This window comes from Corvus hawaiiensis, chromosome 8 (genome assembly GCF_020740725.1).
Source record: "Corvus hawaiiensis isolate bCorHaw1 chromosome 8, bCorHaw1.pri.cur, whole genome shotgun sequence".
NCBI lineage: Eukaryota > Metazoa > Chordata > Aves > Passeriformes > Corvidae > Corvus > Corvus hawaiiensis.
In genome coordinates this window covers 36777706-36798344 of record NC_063220.1, presented here as the reverse complement: position 1 = coordinate 36798344, position 20639 = coordinate 36777706, and the positions used below count along the sequence as shown (strand labels likewise).

General features: G+C 47.5%; 1 protein-coding gene across 13 annotated transcripts in view; it reads right to left on the bottom strand.

The window, feature by feature from the left end:
- The window catches only part of PCDH15 (protocadherin related 15), a 711356-nt gene that overhangs the window by 213104 nt on the left and 477613 nt on the right, over positions 1-20639 (bottom strand). For all 13 annotated transcript variants that reach the window (XM_048310467.1, XM_048310468.1, XM_048310469.1 and 10 more), the window contains 3 exons: positions 19344-19499; positions 11149-11268; positions 9497-9607 (listed from right to left, as the gene is read on the bottom strand). In XM_048310467.1, the coding sequence (XP_048166424.1) occupies positions 9497-9607; positions 11149-11268; positions 19344-19499 (387 nt within the window). The remainder of the gene's footprint in view (positions 1-9496; positions 9608-11148; positions 11269-19343; positions 19500-20639) is intronic.

Here is a 20639-nt window from a genome sequence, read left to right as displayed (position 1 = left end):
CCGGGACCCCAAAAGCCGCTTTCCCTGCCCTGCTGGAGACCGAGCTGTGGCTGCCCTGCCCCGCTGCTGCTTCGAGCTTTCGCTACGCTGTAGCCCTGCTCGCCCTGCCTGCCTGGGCCTCTGTGGGTTTTTCCCATCTGGATACATCTCGTCTGCCACCCGGGATCTGCGTTCGTCCCTGCCATTCCAGCCTGCTGTTCCTGAGAGCCCGGGATCGGCTGCCCAGCGGTTTGTGAAGCCTTTGTCCCATCCTTCCCCGGGATCCCAGGGCACCAGTGCCGCGTGCTCCCCGAGCTCGCTCCGGAGCGCCCCCTGCAGCCGCGGGGGAACCATCGCACCTGCCCTGCTCACCGGGAGCCGCCAGCGCCCCTGCCGGCTGTGAGCAAAACTGCACCTGAGGGGAAAGGGCCTGACAGCCGAGAAGGCTGGGACTGGGTTTGTGATTGCTGTTACTGCCATAGTTGTTGTTGTTTTGTTTGACTGGTTATATACATATATATATATATATATATAGTAAAGAACTGTTATTCCTATTTCCCACATCTTTGCCTAAAGGCCCTTGATTTCAAAATATAATAACTTGGAGGGAAAAGGGGTTATATCTGCCACTTCAAGGGGGGCCTCTGCCTTCCTTAGCAGACACCTGTCTTTCAAAACCGAGACAGATCTTGGCGCCCAATGTGGGGCCTGAGGGCATTAAGAGATAGAGGTGAAAAAGGAATAACAGTTCCTGGATAACTTTATTTTGTGTGTTGGATATTGGAACCTTGTTAGGCAGCACTATGTGGTCTAGTTTACCCTGGTTCGGGTGGCATGTGGCCGTGGCTATATTCTTCCCCTTTGCAGCTCCTTACTTGAATATGGGTCCTCTGACTAAGGCTACCATTGCTGTTATCCAGCTTGCGTTATGGGTCGAGAAGGTGAGGAATTCATGGGTTTTTAACTTCCTCCGGAATGTGGGCACATGGATAAACGGCTATCACACACTGAGCACATGTTTTTGGGGTTATGTTAACAATGGTACCTTCTGTGAGGAAATGACACCAGGGGAAGTTTTCTCCCAACCCCTCAACCAGTTCTTTGGGCCCACCCCATCAATTTTCGAAGGGTTTAAATTCCCTCTGAATACTAACCATCTGCTGCTGATAGGCCTACTCTATTTAGTACTCAAGGATAAGTTGAGATTGGCTTGGATATCTACCCGGACACCAGCCCCAGAGACTAGAGGTCCTGCCCCAGAACCTGACATGGCCCCAGAGAGTAGAGTTCCTACCCCAGAGCCTGATCCTGCCCCAGAACCTGACACGGCCCCAGACACTAGAGATCCTACCCCAGAACCTGACACGGCCCCAGACACTAGAGATCCCGCCCCACAGACTGATACTGCCCAACAGTCCACCTCAGAAATGGACTACCCAAACTGGGTGGGGGTACTGGCAAAAGGGATGCAGGAGATGTGCCAAGAGATGGGTCAGGTGCGCCAGGGGATATGCCAGGAGATGGGCCAGGTGTGCAAGGAGATGTGCCAGGAGATGGGCCAGGTGCGCCAGGAGATATGCCAATTGCTAAGGGAATACACCTCCTCAGCTAGTGAAAAACCCTCTCCCTGCCCCAAAGAGGGTGAGTCCGATGGTGCAGCAGTGGAACCCACGGATGTTACAACCATCCAGGCTTCAGCTGAACCACAAGGACAACCACAGCCAGCAGCAGTCGCCCCTGTGCAAAGGAGGAAGTATAAGACCAAATCAGTACGACCAGTTAATGATGATGGGCAACCAGGGCCCTCACAACCAGCAGGAGAGCCAGAGCCAGAAGTCATCACTGAGTCCCTGTCGCACGACAGTCTCCGTGCTATGCGAAACGACATTGTGCGAAGGGGGCGTGAGCCTTATACCACCTGGCTGCTTCGGGTTTGGGACCTTATGGGCACAAGTGTGCAACTCGATAGTGGTGAGGCAAGGTATCTGGGATCGTTGACCCAGGACCCAGGTGTGGACCAGATATTTGTGAGGGAGCCAGGGCCTCTCTCTCTCTGAGAGCGGCTCTTAATGAGTGTGAGAGAAAGGTTCATTCACAAAGAAAGAATGCAGGAGTATCATCATAGAATGCAGTGGAAGACACTCGAGCAAGGGATCCAACAGCTAAGAGAGGTGGCAATATTAGAGGTACTCTTTGGGAAGGATGGACAGCATGATAATGACCCCGATAAGGTCAGGTGCACAGGACAGATGATGTGGAACCTGGCAAGGCTAGGGCCATCGCAATACACCACCTTCATTGCAACGATTGATGCTGACAATACCCGAGAAACAGTGGGCTCTGTTGCCAACAAGCTCAGGCATTATGACAGCATGATCAATGGCCCGCTGAAAGCTCATGTCTCTGCTGTGGTCCAGGACCTCAAAGAGGAGATGAAGGAGATGAGGAAGGAAATGAGGGAGGAGATGAGGGAGGAGATGAGGGAGGAGATGAGGAGGGTCAGTGTGGCACCAGTGCGAGTCACAGGCCCCCAAGTCAGAGCCCGTCGTCCCCCTGCTAGAGAGAGAGGGTACACCCCACGAGCTGAGCTGTGGTTTTTCCTGTGTGAGCATGGGGAAGACATGAGAAGGTGGGATGGGAAACCCACCTCTGCCCTGGCAGCGCGGGTGCGTGAACTCAAGGAGGGAGGCACTAACCGAGGGGGTTCCGCTAAGGTGAAGGTAGCCTCAGCCTCCCGTGACCGAGCTGCCAGGTATTACAGAAGGGAGGATGATATGTCGGATCCCCTTGAAGGTACCTCGAGCATGTACGCCCAGGGAAAGAATGATAACCAGGGCTAGAGGGGCCCTGCCTCTAGCCAGGAAGAGGCACGGGAGAACCGAGTTTTCTGGACGGTGTGGATCCGATGGCCTGGCACATCAGAGCCACAAAAATATGATGCATTGGTTGATACTGGGGCACAGTGTACTTTAATGCCATCGGGACATGTGGGGGCAGAACCCGTATCCATCGCTGGGGTGACCGGGAGATCACAGCAGTTGACCCTTTTGGAAGCTGAGGTGAGCCTGACTGGGAAGGAGTGGCAAAAGCATCCGATTGTGACCGGCCCAGAGGCCCCGTGTATTCTGGGCATAGACTTCCTCCGGAATGGCTACTACAAAGACCCAAAAGGACTCAGGTGGGCATTTGGGATTGCTGCTGTGGAGGCAGAGGGCATTAGGCAATTGAACACCCTGCCTGGACTATCTGAGAATCCTTCTGCGGTTGGGCTCCTGAAAGTGGAAGAGCAACGAGTGCCAATTGCCACCTCGACAGTGCACCGCCGGCAGTATCGGACAAATCGAGATGCTGTGATCCCCATCCACAAGATGATCCGCGAGCTGGAGAGTCAAGGGGTGGCCAGCAAGACCCACTCACCCTTCAACAGCCCCATCTGGCCTGTGCGCAAGTCTGACGGGGAATGGAGATTGACTGTGGACTATCGTGCCCTGAATGAAGTGACTCCACCGTTGAGCGCTGCCGTGCCAGACATGTTGGAGCTCCAGTACGAGCTGGAGTCCAAAGCAGCAAAGTGGTACGCCACTATTGACATTGCCAATGCATTCTTCTCCATTCCTCTGGCAGCAGAGTGCAGGCCTCAGTTTGCCTTCACCTGGAGGGGCGTGCAGTACACCTGGAACCGACTGCCCCAGGGGTGGAAGCACAGTCCCACCATCTGTCATGGACTGATCCAGACTGCACTAGAAAAGAGTGAGGCTCCAGAACATCTGCAGTACATTGATGACATCATTGTGTGGGGGAACACCGCAACCGAAGTGTTTGAGAAAGGAGAGAGAATAATTCAAATTCTCCTGCAAGCTGGTTTTGCCATCAAGAAGAGCAAGGTCAAGGGACCTGCCCGAGAGATCCAGTTCCTGGGAGTAAAGTGGCAAGATGGACGACGTCAGATTCCCACTGAGGTCATCAATAAGATCACAGCAATGTCTCCGCCGACCAACAAGAAGGAAACACAAGCTTTCCTAGGTGCTATAGGTTTCTGGAGGATGCACATTCCCGAGTACAGCCAGATCGTGAGTCCTCTCTACCTGGTTACCCGCAAGAAGAATGATTTCCACTGGGGCCCTGAACAGCAGCAAGCCTTCGCCCAGATCAAACAGGAAATTGCTCACGCCGTAGCCCTTGGCCCAGTCAGGACAGGACCAGAGGTGAAGAACGTGCTCTACTCTGCAGCTGGGAACAATGGTCTGTCCTGGAGCCTCTGGCAGAAGGTGCCTGGTGAGACTCGTGGCCGACCACTGGGATTCTGGAGCCGAAGCTACAGAGGGTCTGAAGCCAACTACACTCCCACAGAGAAGGAAATCCTGGCAGCTTATGAAGGAGTCCAGGCTGCCTCAGAAGTAATCGGCACAGAGGCACAACTCCTCCTGGCACCCCGACTACCGGTGCTGGGGTGGATGTTCAAAGGAAAGGTTCCCTCCACGCATCACGCCACCGACGCTACTTGGAGCAAATGGATTGCCCTCATCACGCAGCGCGCTCGAATTGGAAACCCAAGTCGCCCTGGGATCTTGGAAATAATTACAAACTGGCCGGAAGGTGAGACTTTTGGGTTATCTTCTGAAGAAGAAGAGGAGCAGGTTACACGTGCCGAAGAAGCCCCACCATATAACGAGCTACCAGAGAGTGAAAGACAATACGCCCTCTTCACTGATGGTTCCTGCCGAATTGTAGGCGCTAGCCGGAAATGGAAAGCCGCTGTATGGAGCCCCACACGACAAGTTGCACAGGCTACTGAAGGAGAAGGTGGATCGAGCCAATTTGCTGAGCTCAAAGCTGTCCAATTAGCTCTGGACATAGCTGAAAGAGAGAAGTGGCCAAAGCTCTACCTCTACACCGATTCATGGATGGTAGCCAATGCTCTGTGGGGTTGGCTGGAAAGGTGGAAGAAGGCAAACTGGCAGCGCAGAGGAAAACCAATCTGGGCTGCTGAAGAGTGGAAAGACATTGCCACTCGGGTAGAGAAGCTATCCGTGAAGGTCCGTCATGTAGATGCTCACATCCCCAAGAGCCGGGCTAATGAAGAACATCGTAACAACAAACAGGTAGATCAGGCTGCGAAAATAGAGGTGTCCCAGATAGACTTGGATTGGCAACATAAAGGAGAACTGTTCCTAGCTCGATGGGCCCATGATGCCTCAGGTCATCAGGGCAGAGATGCCACCTATAAGTGGGCACGAGACCGAGGGGTGGATTTAACCATGGACAGTATCTCCCAGGTTATCCATGACTGTGAGACATGCGCTGCGATCAAGCAGGCCAAGCGGGTGAAGCCCCTGTGGTATGGCGGGCGATGGTCCAAATACAAGTATGGGGAGGCCTGGCAGATTGATTACATCACACTGCCTCAAACCCGCCAAGGCAAGCGCTATGTGCTCACAATGGTAGAAGCCACCACTGGGTGGCTGGAGACCTACCCTGTGCCTCATGCTACTGCCCGGAACACCATCCTGGGCCTGGAAAAGCAAGTCCTTTGGAGGCATGGCACCCCTGAGAGAATCGAGTCTGACAATGGGACTCATTTCAAGAACAGCCTTATAAACACCTGGGCTAGAGAACATGGCATTGAGTGGGTGTACCATATCCCTTACCATGCACCAGCAGCTGGGAAGGTTGAGCGGTGTAATGGACTGCTTAAAACCACCTTGAAGGCACTGGGTGGGGGGACTTTCAAAAACTGGGAGATGCATTTAGCAAGAGCCACCTGGTTAGTTAACACTCGAGGTTCCACCAGCCGAGCAGGCCCTGCCCAATCCGAACCCCTACAAACAACAGATGGAGATAAGGTTCCAGTGGTGCACATGAGAGGTATGCTTGGAAAAACTGTTTGGGTAAAGTCTGCCTTGAGCAAAGACAAACCCATCCATGGGGTTGTTTTTGCTCAGGGACCAGGTTGCACCTGGTGGGTGATGCAAAAGGATGGAGAGACCCGATGCTTACCTCAAGGGGACCTTGTTTTAGGGTGAACTACCCATGGCTCTGCACTTGTATCAATATCAGCATGTATATTTGTATATAATTTGGGTAATGCATAGATTTATATGGTTAAAAAAGTTAAGTTTCATGTAACATGTTAGTATGGGAAAAAATTCGGGGTGGATAATGTTGGGGTTTTAGTTTAGTCTTAGGTTTTCCTGTTAAAGGAATTTTCTCCCATATGCATGTTGCTAAGGGACAAATGGCTGTACTTAAGAAAGACAAAAAGGGGAGTGGGGCGGGCCTGGCTACTCTTTTGTCTACACCTGGGTGTGGGGTCAGTTCGCTCTGAGCGTCCCGAGAGAGAAGCTGCAGAGAAAGGAGCTGCTGCTTCTTTCTTTTTGGCCATTCTTTCTTCCTGCTGGAAACAACGCCGGGACCCCAAAAGCCGCTTTCCCTGCCCTGTTGGAGACCGAGCTGTGGCTGCCCTGCTCCGCTGCTGCTTCGAGCTTTCGCTACGCTGTAGCCCTGCTCGCCCTGCCTGCCTGGGCCTCCGTGGGTTTTTCCCATCTGGATACATCTCGTCTGCCACCCGGGATTTGCGTTCGTCCCTGCCATTCCAGCCTGCTGTTCCTGAGAGCCCGGGATCGGCTGCCCAGGGGTTTGTGAAGCCCTTGTTCCATCCCTTCCCGGGATCCCCGGAGCACCAGTGCCGCGTGCTCCCCGAGCTCGCTCCGGAGCGCCCCCTGCAGCCGCGGGGGAACCATCGCACCTGCCCTGCTCACCGGGAGCCGCCAGCGCCCCTGCCGGCTGCGAGCGGAACTGCACCCGAGGGGAAAGGGCCTGACAGCCGAGAAGGCTGGCACTGGGTTTGTGATTGCTGTTACTGCCATAGTTGTTGTTGTTTTGTTTGACTGGTTATATACATATATATATATATATATATATAGTAAAGAACTGTTATTCCTATTTCCCACATCTTTGCCTAAAGGCCCTTGATTTCAAAATATAATAACTTGGAGGGAAAAGGGGTTATATCTGCCACTTCAAGGGGGGCCTCTGCCTTCCTTAGCAGACACCTGTCTTTCAAAACCGAGACATTGGGAAAACTATAGGACTAAAACTATAATAATACAGCACATTTGTAGACAATAAAAAGGCCCCGTGCCTTATTCGTTATCAGAAATTGTTGTGCTTTTACCGAAAGTACGCATTAGCAACAGTTCACCTCTTCTTTCTTCCTTTGTTTAGTGAAGAAACACCATGAGTAGCCAATATTTTGTTTAAAACGTTCAAAAATATTCCCATTTTCACAGAGGAACTGCTGCATGAGCTTTCTTCTGCAGAACTAAAATCTTGGGAGGGGAATATGGGCCATGAATTAAATCTCGCCCTCCTAACCTAATGTAACACTGACAGAAAAAAGATCAAATTTTAAATTTGTTCTTATTTATGCTGTTTAACATCATCCATCTATGTAAGATGGGGAGTCCATTGCTCTAAATTGGATTGGACACGTATTTTTTTTTCCTATTTTGCAGTCCACTCAGTTCTTGCACCAGCTTCACTTTTAGAGTAAATGTGGGAATTTCTGCATTCAGCTTTCTTCACGGTCAATGATGAAAAATAATTCCAGCTACAAGGAGCAGCCTTCATCAACAACTAAACCATTTCTCCATTCCTCCAGTAAGTGCCTCTGAGACATTCTGGATCAAAGCAGATACAGAGTAATTAATTTCCAGAAGTATCCCAGGATGCAAGGACAACAAAGCACTGATAATGTAATCAGAGGAATGCGATTGCACAGTGCACACAACAGAGAGAATTCAGTGCAGCCTGTGGGGTTATGGAATCCCAGAATGGTTTGGGTTGGAAGGGACCTTAAAGCCCACCCAGTGCCACCCCTGCCATGGGCTGGGACACCTCCCACTGTCCCAGGCTGCTCCAAGCCCCAGTGTCCAGCCTGGCCTTGGACACTGCCAGGGATCCAGGGGCTGTGCTTTTATGGCTTTTCCCAGCACTAGGAGCTGAATGGGCAGCAGGAAGAGCATTCCCAGCAGGGCAGGGAGGGATCCTGCCCCTCTGGGCAGCCCTGGAGGCACCTCTGGAGTGCTGTGTCCAGCCCTGGCTCCTCAGCACAGCAGGGCCAGGGAGCTCCTGGAGCGGGGCCGGCGGAGGCTGCGCAGCTGAGCAAGGGCCTGGAGCAGCTCCGTGCCCAGCATAGGCTGAGGGAGCCGGGGCTGCTCAGCCTCGAGAGGAGCCCCAGCTGAGAGGGGCCCTCAGCCCCAATGTCCAGCCTGGCCTTGGGCACTGCCAGGGATCCAGGGGCAGCCCCAGCTGCTCTGGGAACCTGTGCCAGGGCCTGCCCACCATCCCAGGGAACAATTCCTTCCCAATATCCCATCTATCCCTGCCCTCTGGGGGCACACATTCCCTGTGTCCTGTCCCTCCATCCCTTGGACAGAGTATCTTTCCGTGTTTCTTGTCGGCTCCTTCAGGCCCTGGAAGGCCCCAGTGAGGTCACCCCAAAGCTTCTCCTCTCCAGGCTGAACAATCCCAGCTCTCCCAGCCTTTCCTCCCAGCAGAGCTGCTCCATCTCTCTGCTCATCCTGGAGCCTTCTCTGGACTCTCTCCAGCAGCTCCAGGTCCTGCCTGTGCTGGGGCCCCAGGGCTGGGGCAGCTCTGCAGGTGGGGTCTCATCTGAGCAGGGCACAGGGGCAAGGAGCATTGAGCCACACCCAGAGCCTGGCTGTTGCTGAGAGAATGCTGAACGTGCCACAAAATATGTAAGAAAAGAGACTGCAAAATGTATCTGCACTTCTGTGCCAGAGAGATGTCAGGAATGTGAAGGTGTGAATTCAGGATCTCCTGCTGCTTCAGAGCAAATATCATTTCCCACGAATGAAGATGTATCACAACAGCCATAAACAACGGAGGACAAGTTTTCATTTCAGTTGTTATCAGAAGGACAAAAAGAGAAAAAAAGCTTTCACAGCCCTCAAGGGCACCAAAGCCCCACTCTGATGACAGATATCTGAGATACAGTTTATACATCACTTTTCTTCTCAGTGCGTGCTCTCTGCTGCCAGCCACTCTGGAAAATGCGCGTATCTACTCTCCGCACACTTGTGATATGACTTGAAGGAAAAATCACCTCTTTATAACAAAATGCATTTCAGACCTGAAGGATTCAATGAAACTGTGTCTGTTAAACTCATCTGAGTGCAAATTAGCCTCGCCAGCTTTGCTGGAAAATGGACATTTACTCCCACAAGGCTGCACTTTTCTGCCTGGGCTGTGCTGCAAATTCGCAAGTTGCTCCTTGTGCCAAAAAGGTTTGCTTGTCACACTCTGAGCAAGCTTTTTTAACCACTAATAATATGCCTGAGCTTTCAACAGCCTGGATAAATCTTAAATTAGATCTTCAGCAGAAGAGGATTTATCAGAGCTGGTATTTCAGCAAGGCTCTGCCTTTCCATGGGAAGGAAACAAAACCCACACCTAAATCAGGGGCATAAATGGCCTTCAAGAGATTTATACTCACATTTGCTTGAACAATGACAAAATAACGAGTCTTTTCTTCGTAATTTAGTCTTTCTCTCAGAACTACTGCTCCGGACAAAGTGAGAGGAATATCAAAGGTCCTGTTGGAGGTCTGAAAACGAGAAAACAACACAATAAAATTGAACATGCCTCGAAGTTGTGTTGTAGCTGGGCCACAAGGGGATGATCCCGTGGCTGGAATTCCAAGGCCGCATCTGCTCTTCAGATCAGAGATTATAAAGCTTTCTATGTTTTCTCCCCACCCAATTTCCTCCTGAAGAACCCCACAAAAATTAGTGTGTACTGAACAGAATTCTCCTGGATTCTTTACATATCCATGGCTACTTCCAACCACAAAAGTCTTGACTACTCTGCTTGTCTCCCCCTTGCCATCCTGAGTTCAGAACAAATGCTCAAGTGGTAGAGGTAAGAAATCCACATCATTGTACTTATCTGCTCTTTATTCTGCTTTTCATGAGGGCAATGAAGTGCTAAACAAGCAGAGAGCATCAACATTTAGGTGCCAGTTCATGCATATGTTCCTACACGAGGTAATTCACATTTCAGGGTAAATGCAGCTGTTAAATCAGGTGAAATTCAATTTGTTCCGTGTATTTGCTCCCACAGACTCAGCTGACATAGCTGGGGCAACAACTGGCAGGAGGGCACAAATTTCTGACCTGAGATCCAATTGCAATTTCATTATCAAATTAATCTCATTAAAAAAAACCCCCATCTTTCCATGCTTCAATCTCCCAATGTAGGAGATAGTTAATATTTAAGTATTTTGAACAGGCAACAGCAATACAAGATTCCAAACACAGCAGAGGGACACAGGAATATTATTTCTTTACATCACATAACAAGGCCGTTTTCCTCTAAAAGTCTAAGCAATTGCTAAAATTGCAAATTTTATTTTTTTAATATATTTTTGTTATTATTGTTTTTCAGCAAATAAATGAGAATGAGTGTTAGATGCAGGTATCCATGGTGGGCAGGAAAACAGGATTGGGAAGTGCATCCCAGATTAATAAATAACTGGACAGAGCCAGAGTTTGGCACTCATCTTTTGGGATAAAATATTCATAGTTCCCACCGAGGGGGGAAAAAAATCAATTAGGAGATTTATACTGAGGCCAAACAGAAATTATGGAATCCCAGAATGGTTTGCGTTGGAAGAGATCTTAAATCCCATCAAGTCCCACCCCTGCCATGGGCAGGGACACCTTCCACTGTCCTGGCATTGGACACTTCCAGGGATGGGATAGACACAACTTCTCTGGGCATTAATGGAAGTGAAATAATCCAGCTGCTGACAGCGAGGCAATGAGAGGGAAGGGAAATTCATCTGTTGTTACAGAGCTCATAGGCAGAGAGGATACTCGACATGAAGGAAAACATTTCTTTATGTCCAACAGCAACCTCCTGTTCATTTGCTACTTCATGTAATATAAATATAAATATAAATATGAATATAAATACAGAAATATGCATATACATATAAATACAAATATACTTATATACAACTATATTTATATATTTATATATAACTATATGAAACTATTTTACAACTATATAAACATATAAATATATAAATGCATAAATATATAAATACAGATAAACATGGAGGGAAAAAAGCCGGAATGGCTGTACCTTGTCATTTGGATTGTACTGGATGACATATTCTATTTGGCCATTGGGACCATCATCAATGTCAATAGCACCATTGTTTCCAGAAAATCCTGTGAAGATGGTTGTTCCAACTGGAGTTAACTGCAAGAACAGCAAGAGACACCCATTAAAACCTTAAGGTCTTAAGGTTTATTTTAACTTTATTTTCCCCCCTAGCTCTGGTCTATAACGCATCAAGAGAGAAATTCATTAAAAAAAAAAAAAAAAAGACAAAGATGAGAAAAAACACTCTTTAAAAAAACACTCTTTAAAAAACCCATGAAATAAATATAGATTAAACCCAATGAAAGTTCCTTTTTCAGACTCAGGAAGGAAAACAAGGATGAGCTGCAAATGTAAACAGAACTTATTTGACAGAGTCTTCATGGCAACGTGAACAGAGCCAGATTAATATTGTTACGTGCAAACACAAACACCCAGAGAGCTTCATGGCTTTGAACAAACACAAGAGTGATTCTGTTGCTCCAATATTGTGTTGGCAGCAATTGAATACCCATTAAATGATGTTTTGAAAATGAATCCATTTATAATTATCCTCGTGCAGATAAATAGCATGAAATCAAGGCCCATTGAGAGCAAGGACAGAAGATTTCTTGGGAGTCATCGTTTCTGAATTTTAATATTCAGGAAACTTTGTGAGTAATCAACCTGAAAGTGCAAAAACAACAAACACTCGTGGATTCAGCGCAACCCTTGCTCCCTGCTGCTCTCATCACCCCCAAATTTGTGGCCCCTAAATTCCCAGAGTCCCAGTGGACCCTCTTCTTTCGTCCAGAATTTACATGAAATTGCTGCACATATTTAAACGTAGAGGGCCTAAAAAATTTTGAAATGCTGCAAAAAGAGCAGGGGGCAAACGACAGAGTCATCCCAGCATGACGTACAGATGTGGATGTTATTTCACGTTCCTATTTTGTAGTGCTCACAATAAAGCAAAGACTTAAGTCCCCATTTCCTCCTGCACTCAGAGTTCCTGTATTTATAAAGCTGCTAATTAAGGGTGTCATGGTTCTCTGCGAAACATTTTCAGGGCTGAGAATACTGAATCTTTGAAATAAAAACCACCAATTCGAAGCCTTTTTATGGTAAAACAAGTGGGGTTTAATTTACAATCCCACCACTATCCACACTTACACCACAACTCTTTATGTTCATGTTTTGCTACAAACTTGACTTATCTACTCCCAGAACAGGCAGCAGAAGTGCCACATGTGGGTGTAGGAAGTTGACTGCACCCTCATGGGTTGGGATGTGCAGGGGAGAAGGGGACAGAAGACCAAAGTAACCTGAAAACCAGCTGGGAAAAGTTCCAGGAGGGCTGGCAGGGGCTTTTCCCTGCGGATGGGCTGCTCCTTGACACCCACTTAGGCACCCCCGTGTGACCTCCTCAGCAGCTCAGGAGAGGAAAATCCAATGCTCCTGGGGGAAAACAGGGGGACCAGGCACCCACTGCACACACAGGCAGGACAGAGGCCATGGGGAGCATTGACTTAACATCCTGCCAGCAGCAAATTCACTGGGATGGGGACAGAGGGACCCAAGCCAGCACTGTCCCCCATCTCAGCCCTCTGGTCCAGGCTCAGCATCACTTCTTAACTCCCAGCTCCTCTTGTCCTCACTATTTTCTCCTCATTCCTTGCTGCCACATGGTGTTTTCCCCTCTCTTAACCCCATTTTCCCCTTTCTTAACTGTGTTTTCTCCTCTCTTAACCCCATTTTCCTGAGGCACCGTGGGGCTGGCTGAGGGCTGGGATGTTCCCAGTGCTGGAGCCTGTGGATCCCTCAGTGCAGGGCAGCTTCCACCTCTCCTGACAGAGACCCCTCAGGCCCTGCCTGGGCACTGACACTCTGTAACTTGAAATAAGAGACTTTAACCAATTAATCCCTGCTTAGACAATGGTCCCATTAGTGGAAATAGCCAGGCACTGTCCTGGCTGGTCATGGGGTGGCATGTGATGGAAATCTCCCAGGTTTCTGCTGCCCAAACAGGAAAAAGTCCTGTGCTCCCAGATGGAGCCGAGAGGAGCAGCTCTGGAGACATCAGACATGTAGAACCCCAGAAAAGTTTGAGCTGGAAGGGACATTAAGGGTCACCTAATTCCACCCCCCTGCCACGGGCAGGGACACCTTCCACTGTCCCAGGCTGCTCCAAGCCCCAGTGTCCAGCCTGGCCTTGGACGCTGCCAGGGATCCAGGGGCAGCCCCAGCTGCTCTGGGCACCCTGTGCCAGGGCCTGCCCGCCCTGCCAGGGAACAATTCCTTCCCAATATCCCATCCATCCCTGCTCTCTGGCACTGGGAACCCATTCCCTGTGTCCTGTCCCTCCATCCCTTGTCCCCAGTCCCTCTCCAGCTCTCCTGGAGCCCCTTTAGGCCCTGCAAGGGGCTCTGAGCTCTCCCTGGAGCCTTCTCTTCTCCAGGTGAGTACCCCCCGCTCCCCCAGCCTGGATTCAGAGCAGAGGGGCTCCAGCCCCTCCATGGCCTCCTCTGGACTCACTCCAACAGATCCATGTATTTCTTGCGTTGGGAATCCCAGAGATGGAAACTTTACTGCAGATGATGTCCCATATGAAAACAAAAAACCAAACCAACTTATATTTAACACTATTAAATACTGTAAAAATGCTGTCCCACCCAGGAGCTGACAGACACCCTGGAGCTGCTGGCACAGCTCCCACCTGCCCGTTCTGACAGGGTGCCAATAAATAGTGGCCAACATAAAAAGGCTCCAGCACTGCAAAGCACATTATTAAGTGATAACAAAGGAGACAGCTGCAAAAATGACACATCAGTAAACACCAGAACTCCAATTCCATGCTCTAACAGTAAAAGTCAAAAGCTAAAGTCTTGCATTTGATGGATTACACCCAGAAAAACTGACTGCAGATGTGCAGAGCTTCAGGACACACACGTTTCCATTTTATCTGTTTTCTTTCATGCAACACAAATGATACTAGAAAAGAACACAGGGGAAAAAAATCCTCTCCACTCCTTCATGCCAGAGCTCCAGGAGTGTTTGGACACCGCTCTCAGGGATGCCCAGGGTGCGACTGTTGAGGTGTCTTGGCAGGGCCAGGGGTTGGACTGGATGATCCTGGTGGGTCCCTCCCAGCTCAGGATATTCTGTGATTCTGTAATTTCCAGCCTGATCTCCTGATCTCACGTTAGAGATTCCTGCAGCCTTTAGAAAAACTCACATGAGCTCTTAACTTGATACTTCAAATCCATTTCCAATCACGTGGGAGAGGCCCTCAGCATTCCAAGCCACACAAAATTTGTACACAGAGATCTCAGCATGGTGCTGATTTTAACTCTGGTATTTCCCATTAGCCAGCCATAATACATTTTCCCACAGTTTGTGAGGGATTTCTGAGACACTGCTGTCACTTCCTTCTTGGAAAAACAAGGAGGAACTCAGTTCCCCTAATAAAATGCAACTTTAGCCTGGAGCAAAGGAGGCTCAGGGGGGACCTTGTGGCTCTGCACAAGTCCCTGACAGGAGGGGGCAGCCGGGGGGGTCGGGCTCTGCTGCCAGGGAACAGGGACAGGACAAGGGGAAAGGGCCTCAGGCTGGGCCAAGGGAGGCTCAGGTTGGATATTGGGAAAAATTCCTTTACTGAAAGAGTGGAAATTTGTTTCTCCATAGGAACCTTTGGCATCTCCTAGGGAAAGGGCCTGAAGTTGTGCATCAAAGGGTTTAACCACACTGAGTGTTTTTTACCTCATGCAAAACAAAACATTAGGAATTGCAAAGAAACAATTCCAGGAGTGTCGGCAACAGCCTGAGGATAATCATCTCCGTGGGAACTCAATCCAGTGGAAAAGAACCATGATGATAAGAAACAAGGAAGATTCCAAAGAGAACGCAATTAAACAAATAGAGAGGAGATGCACACAATAAATCTTCTTCTTCCACAGTCTACAGCTGTAACGCTTAAAAACTTCCTTCAGTGTGATTAATGGCTATTAGAAGTCAAAATGCAGACAGGAACGTTCAGCTCTTCCATAAAACATTTGGAAAATAAATTTCCCTATTATTGCCTATTTACAAAGTTAAAAATGAACGTTTTTTTCAGAGTGGCCCCAAAGAGCAGAGCAAAGCGAGATTTACAGTTAATCATCCTGAGCTAACGCTCTTTTGATGATGTCTACCTGCAGAGATTAATTATTTTGATACCACAAGGAAAAAGACAGGAATAATTACACCACAAGAAATGAAAATTCAGCACAAGTTCTAATTCTCAACAGCCCAAAACCAAAGTTTTGAGATGACTGAAGTTCAAGAAGAGCACTTATTTTGCAAAGGATTCCCATCTCTGCCAAATTAAGGGAGAGAAAAAAAAAGCCCCAAAGCCAATAAACAAACCAATCCTAAAATTTTGGGTTGCAAGCAGCTCTAAGGTTACGTACATTTAATAAATACTGACTTCAACAGTGTTCCAGGGACTCCAACTCCACTTCCAAACAGAACCTATTATTAAATGCCCCATACCTTCCCTGTAGGACTCAGGAAAGTGAAAAACTAAGACCAAAGAAAGTCAGTTTGATAAAGCCCAGGCAATGCAGAACTGGAGCTGCATTTAGCTCAGATAAAAATGATGCAGATAAGTTGTGTTTAACACAAAACACAGACACCACCACTGGGCCTCAGCAGTACAAGATTTTACTTCCTAATCCCTGTATTAGGCTCCATAAATTCAAACCCCTTGTGGCAACACTACAGATTTGCCTGTGGAATATTAACTGAGCTGCATAATTCTTGAGAATTTTAACCCAGCTGCAGAACTTTGGTTTAATACAGCAATTACTCAAATCTTCAAGCTACCAATACAGTCAAATTTAGCCCCAGGCTAATGTCACTGTCAGGAGTTTTTCCTAACTGAATAACGATGGGATATTTTCATGTAAATAAAAATACCTCACACAAAAACCCCAAGAGAATAAATCTGCAGAGGATTTCTCGTTATCATAAAAATGGTGACATCAACCTTCACTTGTTTTCACTTCCATGAGGAGACTCCTAATGCTTTGGAGACAGTTGGAGTTGGCTGAGATACTTGGACTTGTAAAAGCCTTAGGAAGGGAAAAGAAAAACTCGCTCCTAAACGGTGGGGAAACAGAAACTGTTTTCAACTAAGACTTGAAAAAAATCAGTTTCATTTGTAACTTCATACGAATTCCAGCACTGCCACTCCCAGCTAAGCCACCTCATCCAGCAAACCTTCCAGCCTCCATCAACCCTAACGAGGACAAGCCCAGGTCCATGAGACACGTCCATACTTTTAACAGAAGAAGTAAAATCCTGAAAAAAAGTATTTCCTCAATAAACATGTAATGATGATTTTGATTCTTAGCTGCAAAAGCCACATTTTCAAACCACTCACATGAATTTCTCTGCACATTTTAATTTGGGATCACCTTCACCCAAGGGTCTTCTATAGGTACAAGTGTGGGAATGATGGAAGGAAACACTTAAATCCCTAAGAATCGTTGGACAATGGGCAGAATATTCCACAGATGCTCTTTATGTCTTGAGATGTCTCAGGGTTCTGAGGGTCCAGATGAAGATGTCCGAAGCAGTAGAGTGAGAAATTATGGCACAAGATGCTGGAAAAAAAGGCTACAAAACACCTGGAGTAAGGAAGGAAAGGAGGGACCAGCATATCCATGTCCATGAGCAACTGGGAAAGGCAAAATTGGTCTGGAGCTGCTCCATACAGGATTCTACAGGTAACCCATCAGGCAAGCACCGCTGCATTTTTCCCAGTCCTTGTGCTTTTCCTTGAGCATCTGCCAGGGCACTGGCAAAGGAAACACCCTGAATTAGGGGAGCTTTTAGTTTAACTCAGGACAGAGCAATCCCAATCAAGCATAAAAATCAAGATACTAATATCCTTTTGGTATAAAGCTAAACAGACACTACTCTACCACATCCATCTCATTCTAAGCCTTCTGGAAAAATCCAGGCTTACTTTTAAACCACGTCTTTTTCTGTGCAAATGGAAACCACGTGTGAACCCGGGATTTATGGTGCTATTTGCAACTACCCTCAGCTTCTCTGCTGCAGCTTTTCTATTGATGACAAACTCATCTTAATATGCTGGGGACAGTTTGAATATAAAGACAACTGGACGTAAAAACCATCCCATTGCTCCAAAGTGTAATAAAATCTACTTCTCCTTAGAGTTGTTTCATGTTCCTTAGGTAAGAGAAATTTCTGTACTTTTTGGTTTACAAGCAACCTGAGAACAGAAGTGAAAATTAACCATGAACCTTTCATCCCAGTGCATTCCTATTGCTAAATTCACCAGAGGCAGCACCAATTATGAGCAGAATAAACGAGCATTAAAACATTTAATCACTCATTAAAACCTTTGAGAGAGTCTAAGACGTTTTGTGAATTATTTTTTTTGTTAATTAATTAATGAGAGCATGAACTCACTGGGTGCTGCTCAAGGGCACAGTGGTGCCATGTCAGATGTTATCCATGGAAAAGAGATAAAATGAAAGGAAGAAATTAATTAAATCAGCATGCAGCTGGTGGAAAGAGGAACAATACATTTTGCCCAGCAATAATTCCAATAAATGCTCGGTGTCCTCAGAACGTTGCTCAATTTCTGAACACAAATAATTGGGAGTGGTGCATTTTGCACTCTGCCTTTGGGACTTCTCCCTAATCAGGGAAAATCCTTGTTTTCTTAGCACTGCCACACTCCCAGCCTTCAGTTTTACTGCAGAAATGATGCAGGTTTTGGAAGTGATCTGGGCCCTGCAGCAAAACCCACACAAGCACTTCAGACTGGTGTTGATGCTGCCTTTACTCCAGACCAGAAACATTCCTGCACTGGCTCTGTAAAACCAGAGAAATTCCATTGCCACATAAAGGCCAGTTTGAAAGCCACGTGCAAGCCCATGAAGGACTTTCCTGGTGCTCCCAAATTCCAGTGGGAAGTCACATGGGCACCTGGGTTGCCAAAACTTTGTCTGAAGGGAAATGTTTTTAATTTAAAACCAGGAAGTTTGAAAAAGCTGTTTATCCTTATCTCAGTTGCAGGTCCAACATAACGTGTGGACTTGGGGGGTTTTTCCTCCACGCTTTTGGGTTAATTAGGCCCAAACTCATCAATGTCCCACCCTTTTCCCCGGGCAATGAGCTGTCCTGCACATGTGTGGTCACGGAGAGCATACACAACACAAGGACACATTGAAAAGCTGAATCTCCAAAACACAACAAAATAGGAAATTTCTTCAAATCAATTCTATTAAAATCAAAGCAGTCGTGCTCTTTCACAAACCCCCACCCCTCAAACCAAACCCCACCAGGCTGCATATTTAACATAATTTGTTTTTTAAACATAACTCTACTTCTTTCCAACTTCACCTGCACAAAACTGACCCGCCTTTCCATGTTCCACATATTTTCAGCCTACATATTTCCATTAGTTCATGTAAGTCCCTGTTTCTACTCATTACTAATGCCCTGAGATGCTAACCCTGAAAACACAGATTTTTTGTATTGCTTATTGGCAGATTATTCTGTCCTTAACTGGGCGAAAATGAAAAGATGAATGAAAAACTTCACTGGAAAGTGTGAAGCTGTGCCAGCTCAAGAAAGAAATGATTTTTTTTTCCTTCAAACAACACAGTGAAGTCCAATCCACAGCTCTCTATTCCAAAAAAATAGAACATAATAAATAATATAAAATAAAATAATTCATTTCACAGGAATCACTTAATACAGAGCAACAGCAATCTGCACTTTGCCAAGATTCAATAGTGCTAATAAACTTTTTAAACTGGTTTTTTAACTTTCTTTTCTTCATGCATACATTTGTTTTACTTCCAGGTTTGTTGTTAAAAGTGCTTTAATTTAACAGAAATCAATGCTCCTTTCATGAAGACACTGCTTAAGATTTGGGTGTTTTCTGCAATATTCCTGGTGAAGAATGTGCTGGTCCTTGTATTCCTTACAGAAAAGCAGGATTCGATTCCGACAACTGAACCCTGCTGAAGTGATGAGCTTTTCTGGAGAGGCACAAATACCAGGGATTGAAAACAACCGGATTTTTGGGGTTTTCAAAGGAGAGGCACTAGAAGCTGGAATTTACAGTGACCCCCCCCACCAAAGGAGAAGGAGGAGAATCAGGCAGCTCTGACCTCGTTGACGGCCACGTGGTAGCGCTGCTGCTGGAACTGCGGGGAGTTGTCGTTGCGGTCCCGCACCACGATCCGCACCTCGTGGTTGATGACGGTGCCGACCTTCTTGTTCACACACTGCACCTGCACCACGATGGACTGGATGGACACTGGCGGCTGCAAGGGCAAAGGGGTTGTGACAAAGGGACCCAGAAAATGCCTCTTGTTTGAGCCTTTGGCTCATCGTTATTGGAATTCATCGGATCCCAGAGTTTGGGTTGCAAGGGACATTAAGGGTCACCTAATTCCACCCCCTGCCACGGGCAGGGACACCTTCCACTGTCCCAGGCTGCTCCAAGCCCCAATGTCCAGCCTGGCCTTGGACACTGCCAGGGATCCAGGGGCAGCCCCAGCTGCTCTGGGCACCCTGTGCCAGGGCCTGCCCACCCTCCCAGGGAACAATTCCTTCCCAATATTCCATCCATCCCTGCCCTCTGGCACTGGGAAGCCATTCCCTGTGTCCTGTCCCTCCACCCCTTGTCCCCAGTCCCTCTCCAGCTCTCCTGGAGCCCCTTTAGGCCCTGCAAGGGGCTCTGAGCTCTCCCTGGAGCCTTCTCCTCTCCAGGTGAGCACCGGCAGCTCTCCCAGCCTGGATTCAGAGCAGAGGGGCTCCAGCCCTGGGAGCATCTCCGCGGCCTCCTCAGGACTCATCCCAAAGCTCTTGTTTCTTTCTTGTCTTGAATTAAAAGGTCAAGTCCAAAATAAATCACATTTGCTACCACTTACACTTGTAAATAATTCAGAAACAACTTTCAGTGCAGACAATCCTGTTGTTCTCACTGCAGTGAACACAGCAATGCTCAAAGAAAAATAACTCCCAAACTGATGAATGGACAAAGAAATTCAGGCTGGAATGGCTTTTAGTGCCCATCTGAGTACAATCCAAGAGGTTTTAGGCTGCCTTTAATAAGCTGCAGCTACTACTGAGTATATCTGGATTTACTAACCAAGCCCAAGAGTAATATAATTATTTGAAATGACAGCTATTTGATAAATATTTGATATTCTGGATTTACGAAAATATGGAAATAAGCAATGGCACAAATTGTTTGTGAAACGAGGAACAAACCATCCCAGCACCTTTCAGCAGCTCCCTGGACCTTCAGTTCTGATTTATCACTGGTCTTTCTTCCTAAGTACTTAAAGTTTTGCAAGAAAAGTCTGGAATTTTCCTTTTATCTGATTTTATTTGGAAAACACACTGCCATTCCTAGTAACAATCAATGGAATCTAGGAAGATTTGCTGTCAAGGAAGGC